Below are 22,885 nucleotides of genomic sequence, written 5' to 3'. Positions count from 1 at the left end.
GTACGTGCTAGAACACATTTCATAAACATACGTAGCGGAAAATAAAATAATAATAATTTCTAATTATTACATCATACACACCACACGCATACAAAGATACATGTCGAACATGATCACATAATTAAAATTTTATAGAAAGTAAATATATGTTAGGTATACCTTACGGATGACTTGTAACGAGAAGGGCATCAACTGTAGTCACATTGTCGAATCTCGTCTCTATTCGTATCCACGCCGAGCTCCTTAAGACAACTCTATGAGTACAAGCCTCTCATTCAGAAGTTATTATTCACGAGCGAAGAGAGGGATCAAGAGGAAGAAGAAGCAAATAAGGAAGATGTCTCTTCCTTGCTTGGTGGTCACAGCAACAAGGAGAAGGATTTCTCCTTGTTGTGGGTGGCAGCAAAGAGAGGGGAGAGGGAGAGGAGAATTAGATTTTCAAAAGTCAATCAACCAAATAATGAAATTCGTTACTAATTCTCTCCTAATTACATCTATATATAATCCTCTTTAATGAGTTTGATTAGAAAGCTCAAATCCAACCCATTATCCCTTAATCATAAATTAGCCCATTAACCTCTTAATTTGGTTCACAACTAAACCAAGTTGGTTCATGACTAATTCATGATTAAACCAAATATGATTCAACTCTACCATAAGAGATGTAGCCAATCCGCACTTCCATTATAACAAATATTTCTATATTTATCTTATATATAGTTTAACTAAATATTTATCTCTTGATCTAAGAATCTTATTCTTTAACTTGTTTTACGTCTTTTAGAGACTCGTTAGTGCATGTGATCCAATAGGTGTCCGGTTTATCTTGGTTGTCTATAATTAACTACTTAATTATAGAACGATCATAAGTGACACCTAGTAGTACATCATGATCTCCAATTAGCTGAAAAATCATAGTTAATCTTAGAACTAATTCTAAATCCTTCAGTAGCTACAGTGAGTCATGTCTTGTTCCTTTCACTCATCTTATACCTACTTGGTTCAGGACAATGGTCTCTGTGTCTATCTCTACTATACTGACTACGTCACACCTAGCCCAAGTAATACTTCCTCGTTCTATGGATTCAAATTACTCGTATATGTGTCTAAGAGTCTCGCACTCTTAACATGTGATGCTTTGACTAAAGACTTTGAGTAATAATCCTAACAAGTGACAATAGGGTATATGTCTCCTCATAAAGAGCGATGAATCCTTTGTGGGCTATCCAAATATCTTCGGGCATTTCAACTTATACCTAATCATCCCGAGTCCACATCTCAATGAGGTATTTGCTTAAGATGTCAAAGTATAAGTCTTCATAACCAAGATGACTTGTATACCTCAAGTCGAAGGAAACTTACACTCAAGTTGCAGTAAGAGCTTCACAGACACATCCATATATATAAATAACCATATGAAGTCTTACAATGAGTCACTCTAATGAACTAGTTACCATAACTAGCATCCACGTTTAACTCTCAACATCCCAATGTCTCTAGCTAGTGAGAAAATAACTGCTTGGTGAACCAAGAAGTATAACCTGTGCTAGTCTTATAGAATTAATGATGTCTGAATGCATCAATTCAACGACTAGGAAAATTTTAATACGTTCATAATTGTACATATAAAGATAATCAATAGTTGTGATCCAATCATAATTTCTCTCATACTATGAATTATATTACGGATATTTAGCAAATGAGTCTAAGATAATGAAACATATAATATGCACACAAATAGTGAATCTATATTTAGTAAAAATCATAAGGCGATTGCCTTAGGACATCCCTCAAAATCTAACACTCTCACTTGGCCTAATGTCAATCACCACGGTGTCCTAAACCGTAAGCTTGGGCATGACTCTCAAACTTGCTTTGTGGTAGAGTCTTTGTCAAAGGATCTGCTAGGTTCCTTTTAGTGAAAATTTCTTCGAGTTGTATTTCTTTCCTACTAATGATCTCCCTGATCAGATGATAGCGGCAAAGCATGTGTTTTGATCACTAATGAGACCTCGGTTCCTTTGCTTATGCAATGGATCCAGTGTTGCGGCAGTAAATAGGTAATGCTTCAACAATTAATGGAACCACTCTAAGTTCAATAACGAACTTCTTGATCCAAAATGTTTCCTTTTCTACTTCCGAAACTACAATGTATTCCGCCTCACAGGTAGAATCTGCAACAGTATCTTGCTTGGAACTTTTTTCAACTAATTGTGTCTCTATTTAATATGAATATGAATCCATACTAGGACTTGGAGTTATCCTTGTTTGTCTGGAAACTTGCATCTGTATATTCGTGTATGATCGTATCACCATCTCCATAAACTAAGAACATATCCTTAGTTCTTCTTAAGTACTTAAGGATTATCTTGACAGTCATCCAGTGATCCATTTCTAGATCAAATTAGTATTTAATCGTAACACTCAAAGCATACGATACATCGGGCCAAGTACATAATATAGCATACTTGATAGATCCTATTGCGGACACATAAGGTAACTTATCCATGCAAATTCTTTCATCTTCTGTGCATGAGCGCATAGACTTCGAAAGGTAAATTCCATGGCTCATAGGTATGAAACTTTTCTTGAATTCAAACATGCTAAACCATTTTAACACTCTGTCTATATATGTCGACTGTGAAAGACCAAACAACTTTTTCGATCTATCTGTATAGATTTTCATCCCGAGGATGTAAGCTGCTTCTCCCATGTCTTTCATGGAGAATGTTTTGGACAACCAAACTTTAACTGACTTAACAAATTGGCACATCATTTCCTATGAGTAATATGTCATCAACATATAATATTAGGAATATGATCACACTCCCACTAACCTTTTGATACAGACAAGGTTCATCTAGATTTTGTGAGAAATCAAATTCTTTGATCGCCTCATCAAAACGGATATTCCAACTCCTAGATGCTTGCTTCAGTCTATAAATGGACAATTGAAGCTTGCATACTTTATTCTTGTTAACATATGTGAAACTTTCGGGTTGTGTCATATACACATCCTCGAGCATATTTTCGTTAAGGAAAGATATTTTCATATCCATTTACCATATCTCATAATCATGATGAGTTGATATGGCCAGAAGTATCTGAATAGATTTAAGCATGGCTACAGGTGAGAAAGTCTCGTCATAGTCAATGTCTTGCCATTGACGATAGCCTTTCGCTACCAACCTTACCTTGTAGGTAATTATATTACCATAAATATCAGTTTTCTTCTTGAAAACTCACTTGCACCCTATAGGCATAATGCCTTCAGGTGGGTCAACCAAATTCCAAACTTAGTTTTCATACATGGAATCCATGTTCGACTTCATGGCTGTAAGTCACTTGTCATTTTCTGAACTATTCATAGTCTCTTTGTAATCAGCAGGTTCCTCATCCTCAATGAATAACACACCATTCGATTCTCTTACAAGAGATCCATATCTCTCAAGAATATTGCATATCCTACCTGATCTACGAGATGGTTGTGTCATAATTGGTTGTGGTTCTTGACTAGACATCTCGTTAGTATTTATTGGAGTCTCTTGAATTTCATCAAGTTCAACCATACTTCCACTTGCTTCCTGTAAGAGAAATTCTTTCTCTAGGAAAGTAGTATGCCTTGAAACAAACACTTTTTATTCCAAGGGGTGATAAAATTAGTAACTCATAGTTTCCTTAGGGTATCCAATAAACAAATACTTATCAGACTTAATGTCCAACTTGTCTAATATATTTCTCTTCACATAAGCAAGACATCCCCATATCTTCAAATAAGATATGAGAAGTTTCTTACTAGTCCATACCTTATATGAAATAGGTTAGATTTCCATTGTCGGTATTTGTTTAGCAAGTAAACAGCTGTCATGAGTGTATAACCCTAAAAGGTTTTGGAAAGATTTGCATGATCCATCATTGACCTAACCATGTCTAATAAGATTTAGTTACGCCTTAGATAATCTTAAAACTCTTGGCTTAAATATTCACCACTTCGATCGGATTGAAGTATCTTTATATTTTTACCAAGTTATTTCTCTACTTCATTTCTGAATTCTCTAAACTTTTCAAAGGCTTCAGACTTATGTTTCATTAGATACACATACCCATAACGAGAGTGATCATCAATGAAAGTAATGAAGTAGCTATAACCTCCTAATGTATGAGTTGACATTGGTCCATATACATCGGTATGTACGAGCCTAAGCAACTCATCAACTCGTTCACCCTTTCTAGAAAAAAAATAACTTTGTCATCTTGCCTTTAAACAAGAATTGCTTGTATCAACCGGGATGCGTCCAAATGGACATAAACTGGACCGACGCCTACTGTTCCTTCAACCGAGACGCGTCCTCACTTGGTTACTCTCCTCCAGTGACTTATCTTAACTTACCAGTTTGCCAGACATCCGGTCAGCCCGTCGACCTGTCTGAACTTCATGTTAGCTATCTGCTTGGCCCATTGACCTAGCTGGACTTCCTCATACATGTTAACTCCTGCACACTGGATTAGTACAATAGATAAAATAGTAAAGTAAAATAGTGTCAACATATTTCAGGATTTGCTGGTCCGGTCGACCGCACGCGGTCGATTGAAAAATAGTCGGTCACACATTACCTAGGGTTAGCTCCCTAGGGTTGCCTAGCTTCACTCACTAGGACTTCCATTGCCTGGCTTCACTCACTAGGACTTCCTCCACCTAGCTTCACTCACTAGGGCCCGGTTTCACTTACCAGGACTTTCACCATCTAACTTCACTCACTAGAGCCCGACTTCACTCACCAGGACTTCCACTACCTAGCTTCACTCACTAGGGTCCGGCTTCACTCACCAGGACTTCCACCACCTAACTTCTAGTTATGACTTCTCACTTGCTAGTCATCTAGTCCTGACTAGACTACTCTCTTCTAAACATCAAGTCCTATTTGGATTAACCCTTGGTAAAACTAACCAGACTTAGGTGCATTGTCAAACATCGAAACTCTAGAGGTCAATTGCACCAATAGTTTCTTTGTTATTTTGTGATTTAGGCTGACACATATTATAAGTTCAATGTGTGGTTTCACAAATTATATTTTTACTTCTCAATTAAATAGTTTTAACAACCCATATACTTTGTAACAAATTGTATAAAATTGTATTCTCAACAGGTGACAATGTCTATGAACAAAGCTTTGATGTACAATCGATTAGAAAATAGATTTATTAGAGATGATTTTATTGTTGAAGTTGAAGAATTTATGAACTTTGCTAAGAGTCAGCTAGAATATATGAATGGTGACGAGTTATAGTGTTCGTGTAATCATTTAAAATATAGAAATAGAGTCTTCTGTGAGAGAGAGAGAGAGAGAGAGAAATAGTTTTGTGCCAAGTTACTACAATTAGTACTATTATAGAGAGTCTTATTTGTATGAACTAATTAGGCCTTCTAGTGGTTCATCATCTGACACAACTTTAACTGCACTTGAATCATCAAATAATGATATTGCAATATAATCAATGATTTATGATGAAATGAATGTTACAATTGATTATTCCAATATAGATGAAATATCAACACCTGAATATCAGCAACTATATGAAATGTTAAAGGCTAGTGAAAGAGAAGTGTGGGAAGATATTCCCTCTAATCATTTCTAACTATCAGCTACTACAAGGTTATTGAATATGAAAATATAATATCATTTTTCAAAAAGATATTACGATGACATATGTCAATTGTCAATTGATGGTATTATCAGTAGGAATATTAGATATCTCCACAATGGTATGATATTATCCACTTTGGGCCTAAGCCCTTATGATTTTGCACTTGGGCTCTACCCAAGAGGCCTTATGTCAATGGAGATATCTTTTTTTTATAAACCCATGATCTTTCCCATGTGTTTTCAATATGAAACTATGTTTGTAACCTTACAACCCCAACAATCCCCCCCTCAAACAAAGGACCATAGGGTCCCCCTCAAACATCGAGTCACTTTTGACCTGCTTAGGGTCTCCCTGTTGGTTAGTCCTAGGAAGATCGTACCGGTTCCACTGTACAAAAATTTTGTACAAGTGTCAAACCTTTCCTAAATAACCTATTGTGTTCTTTAGAAGTTAAATTAGGAATCACAAACGGAACTTAACATTATTGATTCCAAATTTAACTTATCTGTTCTTAATGGTTTAGACTTACATCGCAAGCAGAACTTAACACTATTGATCCAAGTCCAACCTATGTTACAAAGTTAATTAAATATTTATTACTAAAATTGGCTCCCAGGTCAAACATGGTGAGGCACTAGGCCTTCTTAAGTATGGGATCATCCACCATTGTCTCGACAAAGCCTTTAATAGAAATTCAATATTTAATTTCCTGAAATAACATTAGGTTTAACCAAAAAGAACAATCGAATCACAAATTCGAAAAATAAAACAAAACACAAATTCGAAACAAATTCGAAACTCTAAAATCTTATGCCTCTTATGTTTGGTATTTCCAAAAATAACTATATAAAGAAAACTAGTATGATGTGGAAAACAATTACCTTTCTTTGTAAGCAAAAATAACCTCTTGATCTTCTACCGTATTCCTCTTCTAATCTCGTACGTTGTGTGGGAAACGATCTTCCGAGATGAGAACCACCCAAGCCCTTCTTCTCCAAGCAAGTTTCAGCCACCACAAAAACTCCAAGAGATGTGAGGTTCGGCCACCACCACCAGACTTCAAGGGATGCTAGAAACAAAGCCTCCTTTCTCTCCTTCTTCTCCTAGCTAGAACCGGCCACCATGGACTTCTCTTGTGTTGATGCTGCCGGCCACAAAGGAGGAAGAGAAGGAGAAGGAGAAGGAGAAGAGGCTCTAGGGCCGGCCATACCAAGGAAGAAAAAGAGAGGAAGAAATAGAATAGAGTTAGCCCCCATGAAGGCACCTCTACCCCCTCTTTTATAATCCTCGGCCTTGGAAAATAAGGAAAGTTTAATAAAACTTTCTTATTTTCTTTCACATGAAAAAGGAAAAATTAATTGATAAAAATCAATTTTATTTTCTTTTATTAAAGTGGCTGGCCACCCTAAGAGCTTCCAAAACTAGGTAAGTTTTAAACAAAATTAAAACTCCCTTATTTATTTCCATAAATTTTAAAAATAAAATTTCTCTAATAATATTTCCCTTCATGGTGAGTTATAAAAGAAAATTTTATAAATTAAAATCTTTCTTTTAAACATGTGGATGATTTCCAAAAAGGAAAGTTATCTCTAAAAATTAAAATCTCCTTTCAATCTACAAATACGGAAAGATATCAAATCTTTTCTTAATCTTTTGTAGAAACTTATAAAAGAAATATTTAATTTTTAAACTCTCTTTTAAATCATGAACATGGTTAAAAAATGAAAGTTTTCTTAAAATTAAAATCCACCTTTCAATCTACAAATAAGGAAAGATTTCGAATCTTTTCTAAATCTTTTGTAGAAAGCTATAAAAGGAAATATTTAAATTTCAAACTCTCTTTTAAAACCATGATATCCATATAAGAAATAATTTTAATAAAAATCCCTTTTTATTTTCTATGTGGCCGGCCACACCTAGCTTGGACTCCAAGCTAGGGTCGACCACTAATCTTGGCTATATCCTTGGGTCTTGGCCGACCCTAGCTTGGGTTCCAAGCTAGCTTGGCCAGCCCCCTTGGGTTGGGTAAGAAGTGGGTATGTGGTGGGTATAAATCTCTATATACAAGAGGCTACGATAGGGACCAAGAGGAGGAATTGGTTTTGATCTCCCGATGAAATTAAGCTTTCCATGTTCGCCCCGAACACACAACTTAACTTCATCAATAATAATTCATACCACTAAAGAATTATTATTGAACTACCACACCAATCCCAAATTACATTTTGGGCTCCTTCTTATTATGAGTGTGTTAGTCTCCCTGTGTTTAAGATGTCGGATGTCTACTAATTAATTGAGTTACTGACAACTCATTTTAATTAATATCTTAGTCCAAAGTAGTACCACTCAACCTTATCGTCATGTCAGACTAAGTCCACCTGCAGGGTTTAACATGACAATCCCTATGAGCTCCTCTTGGGGACATTATCAACATAGATTACTAGGACACAGTTTCCTTCTATAATCAACAACACACACTATAAGTAATATCATTTCCTAACTTATCGGGCTTATTGATTTATCGAGCTAAATTTCACCATTGATAAGTCAAAGAAATAAATACTAAATTTATGTGTTTGTTATTATATTAGGATTAAGAGCACACACTTCCATAATAATTAAGGTCTAGTTCTTTTATCAAGTCAGTATAAAAAGAACTTACCTCAAATGGTCCTATTCAATACACTTAGAGTGTACTAGTGTAATTTATTAGTCAAGATAAACTAATACCTAATTACATTACGACTATTCCAATGGTTTGTTCCTTTCCATCTTAGTCGTGAGCAACTGTTTATAATTTATAAAGAACTGATAACATGATTTTCTATGTGTGGCACCACACATCATGTTATCTACAATATAAATTAATTGAACAACTACACTTAACAAATAAATCTAGGTATTTGACCATTGTGATTCTTTATTTCTAAATAAATGTTTATACAAAAGCTAGGCTTTTAATGTACACTCTAACAATCTCCCACTTATACTAAAAGACTATGTTGTCATATCTGCTGCCATACATCTGATTCCCATTGCCTCCACATGTCGATCAAAAGTTTTCGTCGGAAGGGCCTTAGTGAAAGGATCTCTCAGGTTATCATCTGATGCAATCTAGGTGGCAACAATTTCTCCTCGTTATACGATGTCTCGTATTGGGTGGTACTTGTGCGCTATTGTGTTTACTTGCCTTATGGACTTATGGTTTCTTCGAGTTTGCTACTGCACCACTATTATTACAATAAATCATAATAATCTTTGGACAAACCAGAAATTATGTCTAAGTCCATCATGAAGTTTCTGAGCCATATAACTTCTATGGCTGCCTCAGAGGCTGCCACATAGTCAGCTTCTATGGTGGAGTCTGGAAAAGTATCTATGCTTAACACTCCTCCATAGTTATGGCTTCACCTCCTAAAGTAAACACAAAACCTCGAGGTCGATTTACTATTGTCCCTATCTGATTGGAAGTCAAAATCCGTGTAACCCACAGGGATCAAATTATCTGCCTTATAAACTAGCATATAATCTCTAGTCCCTCTAAGGCACTTTAATATATGTTTTACGACAGTCTAGTGTCCCAGTCCTGGGTTACTTCGATATCTGCTAACCATGCCCACGACAAAACAGATATCCGGTCTCGTTCATAACATACATTAGGCTTTCGACAGCCGAAGCATAAGGAACTGACTTCATGTCCTTTATCTATTTTGATGTCTTCGGAGACATCTCTTTAGATAAAGATTCTCCATGTCCAAAAGGTAGAAAAGCCTTTCATGAAGTTTTGCATGCTAAAACGAGCTAGGATCATATCTATGTATGAAGCTTTGGGATAATCACAACATTCTTTTCTTGTGATCTCATGATCCCAAGAATATGTGCACATTCTCCCAAGTCCTTCATATCGAATTACTTGGACAACCATACCCTTACTTCCGACAACACTTTGATATTGTTTCCAACAACAACAACAACAACCAAGCCTTTTCTCACTAGGTGGGGTCGGCTGTATGAATCCTTTTACGCCATTGAGCTCTATCTCCTATTATATCATCATCTATATTTAAATAAATTTTATCTTGTTTTATTGTTGCTAACCAAGTCTTTTTTGGTCTTCATCTTCCTCGTTTTATATGCATGTTTATCATAGTTTCACATCGCCTAACTGGAGCATTTATTGGTCGTCTAAGTACATGTCCATACCATCTTAAACGTGTCTCTCTGAGTTTTTCCTCAATAGATGCAACTCCTACTTTCTCTCTAATACTCTCATTTCTTATTTTGTCCATCCTCGTATGTCCACACATCCACCTTAACATCCTCATCTCTGCAACTCTCATCTTCTGCTCATGTGCTCGAGGCATAGCCCAACATTCAGCTCCATATAACATAGCAGGTCTAACTGCGGTTTTATAAAACTTACCTTTAAGTTTAAGAGTTACTTTACGGTCACATAAAACACTCGACGCTCCCCTCCATTTCACCCATCCTGCTTGTATTCTATGTAAGACATCTCTCTCAATCCCTCCATCATTTTGTAAAAATGATCCTAAATATTTAAATCTCTCGGTTCCAGGCAACTCGTCCTCTCCTATCTTAACAATTGTTTCATTACTTCTAATATTGCTAAACTTAAATTTCATATATTCTGTCTTTAATCTACTAAGCTTAAAACCTTTCCCTTCTAGTGTTTCTCTCCAAGATTCTAGCTTAGCATTTACTCCTTCACGTGTCTCATCTACCAAAATAATATCATCTGCAAACAACATGCACCACGGTACTGTGTCTTGAATGTGTGCAGTGAGTTCATCCATAATTAATGTAAAAAGATAGGGACTTAGAGTTGATCCTTGATGTAACCCTATCTTTATTGGAAATGCTTCAGTTACTCCACCTGAAGTCTTTACTCTGGTCGTTACATCCTCATACATATCCTTAATTAGTTCAATATATGTTACGCTAACACCTCTCTTTTCTAAAATTCTCCATATAATTTCTCTTGGGACTCTATCATATGTCTTTTCTAAGTCAATGAATAACATGTGTAGATCTTTTTTTTGCTCCCGATATTTTTTAATTAATTGTCTAAGAAGATGTATAGCTTCTATTATCGACCTTCCAGGCATGAACCCAAATTGATTTTCTGTCACTATGGTCTCCTTCCTTAATCTTTTTTCTATTACTTTTTCCCAAAGTTTCATAGTATGACTCATTAGTTTAATACCCCTATAGTTTGCACAATTTTGTACGTCTCCTTTATTCTTATATAAGGGAACTAGAGTACTTATCCTCCATTGATCAGACATTTTTTTTGTTTTCAATATCATGTTAAATAATTTTGTAAGTCATTTAATACCTTGTTTCCCTAAGCACTTCCATACCTCTATCGAAATATCATCTAATCCAACGGTTTTTCCATTGTGCATCTCATTTAAAGCTTTTTTTACTTCTGAAGTTTGAATTCTATGATAAAAATTAAAATTTCGATGCTCATTTGACCTAATTAAATTACCTAAGTTAAGTTGGTCTCCTAAACCTTCATTAAAAAGTTGATGAAAATACCTCTTCCACCGCTCTTTTATTTCTCCATCTCTTACTAATACCCTATTACATTCATCTTTAATACATTTTATTTGGCTAAGATCTCTTGTTTTTCTTTCTCTCACTTTAGCTATTCTATAGATGTCTTTTTCCCCTTCTTTTGTATCCAATTTTTGATATAACCGTTCAAAAGTTTCATTTTTTGCTTCACTCACTACTTTCTTAGCTTCTTTCTTGGCTATTGTATATTTTTTTAAATTTTCCTCGTTCTTACAAATATATAATTCCTTATAAGCTATTCGTTTTTCCTTCACTTTCTCTTGTACTTTCTCATTCCACCACCAAGATTCTTTACTTAGCGGTGCATGCCCCTTTGACTCATCGAGGACACTCTTAGCTACTATTTTTAACTTTGATATTGTTTCCAACTACTAAAAATATTATCTACGTATAGTACAAGAAATACCACCACGTTTCCTATCACACTTATGGTATACACAATTCTCATCTGGTCACTGAATAAATCCATAGGTCTGGACTATTTTATTAAACCAAATGTTTCCAAGACCTTGAAGCTTTACTTCAGTCCATAGACCGATTGAGCTTACATACATGATGTTCTTTGCCTTTTGCAATGAACCCCTCTGGTTGCTTCATATAGATGCTTTCTTCAAGACTTCCTTTAAGGAAAAATGTCTTGACATCCACTTGCCAAATCTCATAATTCATATGAGCAATAGACAAAAGAATCCGGATAGACTTAAGCATGGCTACCGGTAAAAATTTCCCTTTTTCAACAAGCCTTGCTTTGAAAGTTTTCACCTTCTCGTCTGTCCTTTCTCTATTGTGGACCTAATGGTTTTTACACCATTTGGTGATTCTACAAGCTCCCAGAATTTATTAGAATACATATATTCTAATTCTGTATTCATTACTCTTTGTAAAGATACTGCATCTTAATCTTGGAGTGCTTCGTCATATGTTTGGGAATTAGGTTCATGTTCATCAGGGATCAAGTCCAAAGACTCTCCCAAAACATGAATATTTTAGGTTGCCTAGCAACCCTCCCACTACGACGAGCCACTTTCTTCAATTGTGTATTATCTGTGATACGTGTTGCAGTTTCTTGTGATATTTCATCTTGTACAGTTGGTACTAGATTAGACGTGTCCTTTATTATTTCCTTAAGAACAAATTTACTTATGGGTTTTTGGTTTATTACATAGTCCTCTTCTAAAAATCCTGCATTGGTGCTAACAATGACCTTCTGATTTTTAGGACTATAAACCTTCTTTCGTTTCTCTAGGATAACCTACAAACAAGTGAACTCCTGTCCAACTTATCAGTGTCTCTCATGTGCTAGACCACCCAAATCTGAATATACTTCAGACTAGGCTTACGTCCATTCTGTAATTCTATGGGAGTAGAGAGTTTTGACTTAGAAGGTACTATGTTCACTTCTGTTTTCAGTGTATATCCTCAAAATAAATTTTGATAATTCTGAATAACTCATCATTGATCTAACTATTTCTATAAGAGTCCTATACCTTCTTACTACACCATTCTGTTGGGGTGTACCAGATGTAGTTAGTTGGGATTGAATCCCGTCTTCTGATATGTGACTCCTAAACTCTCCCAAGAGGTTCTTGCCACTACGATCTCAGCGTAGTGTCTTGATACTTTTACCTTGACGTTACTCCACATCAAGCTAATACTCTTTAAATTTATCAAAGCACTTAGACTTGCAGCGCATCAAGTAAATGTACCCGTATTTTGAATAGTTGTCCATAAAATTGACAAAATATTCAAAACTATCTCTTTCCTGAATAGTCATAGATCCACACAAATCAGAATGAACTAATTCCAACACATCTTTGGCTCTTTACCCCTTAGACTTAAAAGTTTCTTGGTTATTTTTCCTTCCAAGTAAGACTCACAGGTTGGAAAGATTTTCACTACCAATGAACCCAAGAGTTCATTGGTTATTATCCTTTGAATCCTACTCAAGTTAATATAACCTAGCTTTAGATGCCAAAGATAAGATTGGTTCATCTCTGAAGGTTACTTTCTCTTTTAAAAGTTAGAAGATATGTTATTAATTTTCATTTGTTGCATCGTGGAATTTGTTGGATTTATAAATTTCCAACCAACGTACTAGAACAGATATTTTCCCTCTTTTCCTTGATAACAACTTTGTATCAAAAGAGACAGAATATCAAGTTTAGAAACTAAAATCTAGTTCTTTCTAAACTTAGTGCGTAAAGAAAATTTCTCAAAATTCAAGTTTTATTCCTCTCGGAGGATAAACACCTCCCACTGCAACAGTTACTACTTTTGCAGCAGTGCCCATGTAAACGGTGATTTTCCTTTCATATAGTTGTCGTGTTTCCTGGAACCCATGTAATAAATTGCAGACATAATCAGTGGTTCCCGTATCTACACACCAGGTACCGGTAGATAACTCCACTAAACATGTAACAACTAATGAATAAAATGCACCTTTATTGTTCTTAGTTCTAAGAAGACAGCCCACCTTAATGTCCAAGTCTTATTTCCAATCATTGTAATTTGGACCACTAAGTCTATCCTATAGTATAACAGCTAGGGGATTAACTAACATTTTAAATCCTAAGAATCACAAAAATATTTGGTCAAGACCAACTCCTTAAAAAATCCCCATGAATTTTGTATGTCACGTTAGTGTGGACGTATACAAATTCAAAGAGGAGATTTTATCCATTAATTTTATTATCTCGTCAACCTTACTTTATGATGAATAAAATTAATAGTTGGTCTTGTCTTTGGTTAAATATTTGGTCAAAACTTTGAATTTAAAATAATATTGATTCCTCAAAATAATATCATTTAAATTCACCAACACCTCTAACACCGTGAATTTTGTATACCACGTTAGTGTGGACGTATACAAAATCAAACATTTGTAAGAGGAGGGTCTTACCCATTAATTATCTTGTCATCCTTAAATTACCTCAAACGCCATGAATTTTGTATGTCACGTTAGTATGGACGTATACAAATTCATTTGCTTGTAAGAGGAGGTTTTACCCAATTTATTTTGTCAACCTAACTTTTTGACAAAATTACCTCAAACACCGTGAATTTTGCATGTCACGTTAGTGTGGACATATACAAATTCAAACATTTGTAAGAGGAGGGTTTCACCTAGCTTTATGGAAAATTAATAGTTGGTATTCCTTTGGTCCCGCAAAACAATAGCAGTGACTCCGTTAGGTAGAATACTATTGAATGCGTCTAAGTGTATACCATTACTTGATACTTAGTCTATTAAATAGGATTATGCCCCTTCAGTTGGAGAAGATCACACACTCCTAAATAATTTCCTATAACCATCTATAAAGGAAGTTTGATCTAGTGATCCGCAATAAACACATCCGTTGTGGAGGGAGGCACTCAGAGCCAACACGCAAGCTTGTTGCATCACTTACAAACCAGTAATGGAAACCGTGGAATTTATTTAAAAATTCCTTTCCCACTTAGTTTTTTAAAGTGAAGAATTTTAACCTATCCTAGCATACATCACATGCATATTACAGTAAATAAAAGCAATAAATATGGAAATTAATTTTTCAACTATTATGGCTTCTTCCATCACTGTTCTTCTTGTGTTCCAACCCTAGCTGCTGCCATCTTTAACCATCGTCATCGGGTCCATGTCGTCAGGTCCATCGAGCTTCCTTTTCTGCTGCGCCTCTGGTCCTCCAACAGCACCACGCTTCGCAAGGATATGATTCGGGACAAAAATAGAATTTTACATAATTGATCCTATATTCCACAAAGGAATGTACATGTAATCTAGATCGAAACAAAAATATAAAATCCTAATAACTAATACAACTTCTGCTGTATTCGATATTACAATCATGCACACACAATAAATTCCCTTGGCATGTCCAAGGGTCCAATCACACACAATATTTATATGCCATAATAGTTGGAGCCTGAAACCACAAAGTTAGCATATCCTACTATTATCCTGCCTAAACTATGTATGACATGTGCATAATCTATTTGAAAACCAAACACACAGAGGCAAACCCTAGCTCTGATACCAATTGTTAGTTAGTACTAGAAAGATTGTACCGGTTCCACTGTACAAAAATTTTGTACAAGTGTCGAACCTTTCCTAAATAACCTATTGTGTTCTTTAGAAGTTAAATTAGGAATCACAAACAAAACTTAACATTATTGATTCCAAATTTAACTTATCTGTTCTTAATGGTTTAGACTTAGATCGCAAGCGGAACTTAACACTATTGATCCAAGTCCAACCTATCTTACAAAGTTAATTAAATATTTATTTCTAAAATTAGCTCCCAGGTCAAACATGGTGAGGCACTAGGCCTTCTTGGGTATGAGATCATCCACCACTGCCTCGACAAAGCCTTTAATAGAAATTCAATATTTAATTTCCTAAAATAACATTAGGTTTAACCAAAAAGAACAATTGAATCACAAATTTAAAAAATAAAACAAAACACAAATTCGAAACTCTAGAATCATATGCCTCATATGTTTGGTATTTCCAAAAATAACTATACAAAGAAAACTAGTATGATGCGGAAAACAATTACTAGTTATACCTTTCTTTTGTAAGCAAAAATAACCTCTTGAACTTCTACCGTATTCCTCTTCTAATCTCGTGCGTTGTGTGGGAAACGATCTTCCGAGATGAGAATCACCCAAGCCCTTCTTCTCCAAGCAAGTTTCAGCCACCACAAAAACTCCAAGAGATGTGAGGTTCGGCCACCACCACCAAGCTTCAAGGGATGCTAGAAACAAAGCCTCCTTTCTCTCCTTCTTCTCCTAGCTAAACCGGCCACCATGGACTTCTCTTGTGTTGATGCCGCCGGCCACAAAGGAGGAAGAGAAGAGAAGGAGAAGAGGTTCTAGGGCCGGCCACTCCAAGGAAGAAAAAGAGAAGAAGAAATAGAATAGAGTTAGCCCCCATGAAGGCACCTCTACCCCCTCTTTTATAATCCTTGGCCTTGACAAATAAGGAAAGTTTAATAAAACTTTCTTATTTTCTTTCCCATGAAAAAGGAAAAATTAATTGATAAAAATCAATTTTATTTTCTTTTATTAAAGTGGTTGGCCACCCTAAGAGCTTCCAAAACTAGGTAAGTTTTAAACAAAATTAAAACTCCCTTATTTGTTTCCGGAAATTTTAAAAATAAAATTTCTCTAATAATATTTCCCTTCATGGTGAGTTATAAAAGAAAATTTTATAAATTAAAATCTTTCTTTTAAACATGTGGATGATTTCCAAAAAGGAAAGTTATCTCTAAATATTAAAATCTCCTTTCAATTTACAAATAAGGAAAGATATCAAATCTTTTCTTAATCTTTTGTAGAAACTTATAAAAGAAATATTTAATTTTTAAACTCTCTTTTAAATCATGAACATGGTTAAAAAAGGAAAGTTTTCTTAAAATTAAAATCCACCTTTCAATCTATAAATAAGGAAAGATTTCAAATCTTTTCTTAATCTTTTGTAGAAAGCTATAAAAGGAAAGATTTAAATTTCAAACTCTCTTTTAAAACCATGATATCCACATAAGAAATAATTTTAATAAAAATCCCTTTTTATTTTCTATGTGGCCGGCCACACCTAGCTTGGACTCCAAGCTAGGGACGACCACTAATCTTGGCTCTATCCTTGGGTCTTGGCCGACCCTAGCTTGGGTTCCAAGCTAGCTTGGCCGACCCCCTTGGGTTGGGTAAGAAGTGGGTATGTGGTGGGTATAAATCTCTATATACAAGAGGCTACGATAGGGACAGAGAGGAGGAATTAGTTTTAGTCTCCCGATGAAATTAAGCTTCCCATATTCGCCCCGAACACACAACTTAACTTCATCAATAATAATTCATACCACTAAAGAATTATTATTGAACTACCACACCAATCCCAAATTACATTTTGGGATCCTTCTTATTATGAGTGTGTTAGTCTTCCTGTGTTTAAGATGTCAGATGTCCACTAATTAATTGAGTTACTGACAACTCATTTTAATTAATATCTCAGTCCAAGAGTAGTACCACTCAACCTTATCGTCATGTTAGACTAAGTCCACCTGCAGGGTTTAATATGACAATCCTTATGAGCTCCTCTTGGGAGTATTATCAACCTAGATTACTAGGATACAGTTTCCTTCTATAATCAACAACACACACTATAAATAATATCATTTCCCAACTTATCGGGCTTATTAATTTATCGAGCTAAATTTCACCCATTGATAAGTCAAAGAAATAAATACTAAATATATGTGTTTATTATTATATTAGGATTAAGAGCACACACTTCCATAATAACTAAGGTCTAGTTCGTTTATCAAGTCAGTATAAAAAGAACTTACTTAAAATGGTCTTACTCAATACACTTAGAGTGTACTAGTGTAATTTATTAGTTAAGATAAACTAATATCTAATTACACTACGACTATTCCAATGGTTTGTTCCTTTCCATCTTAGTCGTGAGTAACTGTTTATAATTTATAAAGTACCGATAACACGATCGCCTGTGTGTGACACCACACACCGTGTTATCTACAATATAAATTAATTGAACGACTACACTCAGTATATATAAATGTAGATACTTGACCAATGTGATTTTTATTTCTAAATAAATGTTTATACAAAAGCTAGACTTTTAGTATACACTCTAACAGGGGGGCTACAGCCTCTATCCACCAAGATACTAAATGAGATTTATTATGATGTTTTCGATGGACGGATAAAAAACTCCACCTTTTACGACATTAGCTCCTAGGCCAAAGTCGCATTTGATCGTTTGAAGACTCCTAAGGATCGTGATGGTTCCTCTTCCTCTTCTTCTTCTGAGGTGCAATCTTTAAGATAGGAAAATCAAGAAATGCACACTCAAATTGCCTCAATAGATAAGAAGATAGAATAGTGGATGACAGTTGAGATGCAAAGGAGAGGTGAGGAGGATCGGAGGTGAGCCGATGAGGAGCGAAAGCGGCATGAGGATCATAATACTCTCGTGGCTCATATGCGACAGTTCATAGCCCCCACCAATAGTTCCATTTTATTTTAATTCACAGGAGACTCAGAATCTATTAGATCTTATTGATTAATTTTTTCTGAGGTTTATTCAACTAAAACTCAATTTTTTTTACCATACATGAATTATGAAAAATATATTTATCATGCAGAAATTAGCTAATTTCTAAATATTATATTACTATATATTTCAGGAGTTAATATCTATTAATGATCATCATTTGTTTATTTCTTTTATTCAGGTAAAATTTGGTTATACATATATGTAATATTTTTATTTATATATAAATATGATATAAATCTATCATATTTGACTTTCTGCAAGATTTTTTATTACTATTTTATATATAGATGTATTATTTGGATTATGGATATGGATAGATAGTATAGATATTTTCTATTTGTTTGTTTGTATGGATGTTCTATTATTGTATGAATTATGTTTAGTTTTTGTCTAAGATTTTGTTTGTATGTTCCACTATAGGATTGTGATTATTTCTATTATGGATTATAAAATGTATTTGTATGTGTGGATTGTGAAATGTAATCATATGAATATATGGATAAATGTGAAATGTGATTGTGTAAATTGTAAATGTCATCGTTTATGATGATTTTATTTATCTATGAAAATTGTAAACAAGGTAAGGTTTAATTCAAGTTGGTTGTTTGTATTTTTTTTTTTAAAATGTCGACGGAATACCAAGATTCCGTTGGTAAATATCGAAACAATTTACCGACAGAATCTGTGATTCCGTCGGTATTCCATAAAGGGTTTATCGGAATCCTTCAGTAAACTCTTTTAAGGCTGCTGACAGAATATATTCTTCCATTGATGCTTACCAACGGAAATAAATTTCTATCTGTGATATTAATTTGCTACGAAAATTAATTTTACTTCAGTACAGTATTTCTTAAGGAATTATCTCTCGACAAAATAATTTCGTCATAATTCCATAACACCTATAATGACAGAATTACAATAGAAATTTTCGTTGGTAAAGCTATTTATTTTTGTAGTATTTAGATAGTTTCAAAAACTTAAAAGGGCATAAGAAGAGAGCATCTTTGACTAAACTAGGGGTTGCATTGTTGTTCCAAACCCAAACAACAAAGTTAAGCCTCTTTCGATAGTGTTTTTGAACTTTCTACTTTCGATTGAAAGCCTCACGGATCTAAGTTTTCTTCTTCAATATGTTATTGAATAATGTATTGGTTCACATGAACTTAGAAGAATCATCTCTGGTTAAAACAACATAAGCACATGAAGGTATCAATGTGTCCTACGGAGAGAATTTATTTGACACTTTAGTTATATAGTCAAGTCTATTAGACCGAATATATTATCGAGCTCAATGAAATCAGATTTCTTGGTCTAAAAAAAAATGGATTAGGAGATGAACTACTCTCAATTACAGTCAGATCATGACTGTGATCTAGCTGCAATTGGTTGTGATCTCTATCTGAATTCACCATCCTTACTAGATTATAGTTTGGGTTGGAGCGGGTGGTCGGAGGTTGACCGGAGTCCGTCCCCTGCTCAGCGCCCGGTAACCTGGACACTTGCCCACTTCTACCAGCCTTCGAGCGACCTCTGGCCACCCACTTCGACCCAAACTATAATCTGGTGGGGATGATGAACCCATAGAGGGATCATAACTAATTACGGCCAGATCACGGTTACAATCCGACCACAATTAGGAATGGTCCATCTCCTGATCCACTTTTTTGTGGACCAGAAGATTTGCTCCCGGGCTTAATATGATAGTATTCACTTATTCGTGTTTCTATGTCTTCTCATTTTAATCCCCTCACTTGTTATTGTAACCTCACGATCTTGTTAGCACAATCGAGTCCTGACGTGGTGATCTAGTATCACTAGTAATTCAAACACTACATGTGTTTGACATGCCTCACGAGAGAATCCTACCTCTTAGGGCATCCATAATGAGGTATTAAATGAGTATTATAATGTTCACTCAGAGGAGAGAGAGAGGGGGATGAACACCATTCATCCCTTTGAACGTTGTTCATCCTTTTTTATTATTATTATTTTTCTTTTTTTTAGTAGTATATTATTTTTTAAAAAGTAATTTTTTTATTAAAAGTAATATTATTAATAATAATAATAATAATAATTTAAATATTTTGAAATATATTTTATTTATTTAATATGATATAATTTTAAGATAATTGAGTGACTGTGAGATCCATAAATAATAAATGTTATTGTTAAAAGAAATATCATCATAAATGTTAATGTTAAAAGAAATATAAGTGAAAGATATATATTGTTATAGTGAATATGTGACAGTAGATCTCATTTTTTTTTATAAGATGATGAATATTATAATGGGAATAGATTGTGAATTATGTTATGCGTTGTGCCTTTCCTTTAGAACACATATACGAAGGTTGTGCAGCAAAAGAAATTAGTTTTAGTATCCACCCGAATTCACTTCGGTCTAGCTAGCCGAATCAATTTGATTCCTTCCTCTGAAATTTTCTTAATTTTCCAAAAAATTACGAAATAATTGAATCTGAATAAGAAGATTTATTGTGCAAAGGTGGGTCCCGCCGCCCAGCGGCCCCCTAGGCCTGGTCCCACAGGAATCCTAGGAGGAGGTAAATCAGCGGTGAATGCTGGCCCGGGTAAAGCGTGGTGTCTCCGGAATTTAACACAGTCAATCCAGATTATTCATCCAGTGCGCGTCCGTGGACCTTCGACCCTATGACTCATTGTGCAAGGATGCCACGCCTTAACCGGTTGATCCAGCCCGCGGGGGCTCTAAATAAGAAGATTTATGCATCAACAAATAGCAGATCAAAGATGACCAATGATTTTAGATTTCTTATTATTTAGCTAATTATTTTTTTTAAAAAAAAACGTAATTCATGATCAAACTCTTCCAGATCTATTACAGATATCAAGATGAAAAGAAGAAAAGAAGAAGAAATTAAAGAAGCCAACAACATAAAAACTGGTCGCCGGCTTTACTTCCAAATGGGCACAATGAACTGGGAGTGGTGGTGGTGGTGATGGTGGTGGCGACGGAGTGCGGCGAGGTCTCGCTCGATCTCGTGGCGGACATGGCAGAAGTGTTCGACGGTGCAGGGGATGACGACGGCTCCGGAGTGGTGGAAGCCGTACTCGGCCGCGGCCTTCTCCAGGAGCTCCGCGAACAAAGGGTGGCTCAGGTGCTTCACCGGCACCGCGAACCGGCGCTGCTCCTCCCCCACCTTCACCGTCACCGTGCCCTTCGCCGGAGCCGTTTCCCTCTGCATCTTGGTTGGATTAATTGATTCCTCGCCGACATGAAACTGGATGCGGTTGGCTATTTATAGACGGAAAAATACAGAGTCAAATCCGAACCAAATTAATCTTCGGATTAGTTGAATCCTAATTACTTTATTAATCATGATTAAGTGCTGTGGGACCCAGACGGGTTTAATTTTGACTCGGTGGTTTAGAATTTAGAAGATTGGATCGACGTTCCGGTGACCGGACGCGGGATCTTCTTACGTTGACTCGGCCACGCGTACGTTCCTGATGTAATGCGGGCGTTCTTATTATGAGGGTTGACGAATACGTGGATCTATACTTCCTTCCAATTAATTGGAGAATAAGACGGGGGTAGGGAAACGTGGACGGTGTGCAGCGCACGTAGTAAATATATATATATATTTTTGGGATAAAATATAATGGAAGTCAAAACAAAAATAAGAAACACATGTAGTAGGTTTCTGTTTTATATGGAAGAATTACAAACGTTTTAATTGAAATTTAGTTACCGAATCTACGCCAGTCAACGAGTTGACCATATGCTTCACATTGAAGACGCCAATTTAAGATTTTTACATTTAACGCAGTCTGAAAGATGTTGTGAAAAGGGAAATTTCTTCTTCGACGCGAAAATTTTTTAGTGGAAAAATGGAACACCGACCTACTGAACGTGTTAGATCCGAGTGATATAAGAACATTGTAGTGATTATGGTACTGAACGTGTTAGAGTTTCTTTCGATGAATGATTCAAAAGATGAAGGGATCTTCCGATCATCAATAGAATATTCTAATGTTCCGCCGTTCCGACTCTTTTTGTCAAGGAGAGTAGATTTTCTAGACTACTTTTTGGGTCTAAAGGATGAACTACTTATATTTATTATCGGATTATGATCACGATCCGATTGTAATTGGTTGTGATCTTTTCTTGGATTCACCGTCCCCATCAAATTATAATTTGGTTCGAAGCGGACGGCCGGAGGTCGTCCGGAGGATACCAGTGGTAAATAAGTGGTCAGGTTACTGTGCACCGAGCGACTTTCGACCGCCTGCTCCGAACCAAACTATAATCTAATGGGGACGGTGAACTCAAAAAGGAATCGTAACCAATTATAATTGGATCGTGACAACGATCCGATCACAAATATGAATGGTCTATCTCCTAGATTACAAAAAATGGTTGTTGGAAATGGGGATAGTGGGGAACGTGACCCATGTTCCCCACTACACATAATGGAAAAGTCCATTATGTCCCTAGTGTATTTCCCTATATAAAGGGGGTCCGTCCAAGGCTCAGGGGTGTGATTGCGAGTGTGCGTTGGAGACGAGAGTAAGAGGAGAACATCCAAG

General features: G+C 35.6%; 1 protein-coding gene across 2 annotated transcripts; it reads right to left on the bottom strand.

Moving 5' to 3' along the window:
* Window positions 1-21,140: 21,140 nt before the first annotated feature.
* LOC122000211 (auxin-responsive protein SAUR32-like) lies at window positions 21,141-21,570 on the bottom strand. Of its 2 annotated transcripts, XM_042554692.1 has the most exons (2): window positions 21,488-21,568; window positions 21,141-21,433 (listed from the first exon to the last, which is right to left on the bottom strand). In XM_042554692.1, the coding sequence occupies exons 1-2, from the start codon at window positions 21,538-21,540 to the stop codon at window positions 21,250-21,252; spliced, it is 237 nt and encodes a 78-aa protein (XP_042410626.1). In that variant the 5' UTR covers window positions 21,541-21,568; the 3' UTR covers window positions 21,141-21,249. The 2 variants fall into 2 exon arrangements, with proteins under 2 accessions (XP_042410626.1, XP_042410625.1); XM_042554691.1 differs by having other exon boundaries at window positions 21,141-21,570.
* Between the last annotated feature and the right edge of the window lie 1,315 nt (window positions 21,571-22,885).

This window comes from Zingiber officinale, chromosome 7A, assembly GCF_018446385.1.
Source record: "Zingiber officinale cultivar Zhangliang chromosome 7A, Zo_v1.1, whole genome shotgun sequence".
NCBI classification, from domain to species: Eukaryota; Viridiplantae; Streptophyta; class Magnoliopsida; order Zingiberales; family Zingiberaceae; genus Zingiber; species Zingiber officinale.
The sequence above is the reverse complement of the archived record's forward strand: the minus strand, read 5'-3'. Positions and strand labels throughout refer to the sequence as shown.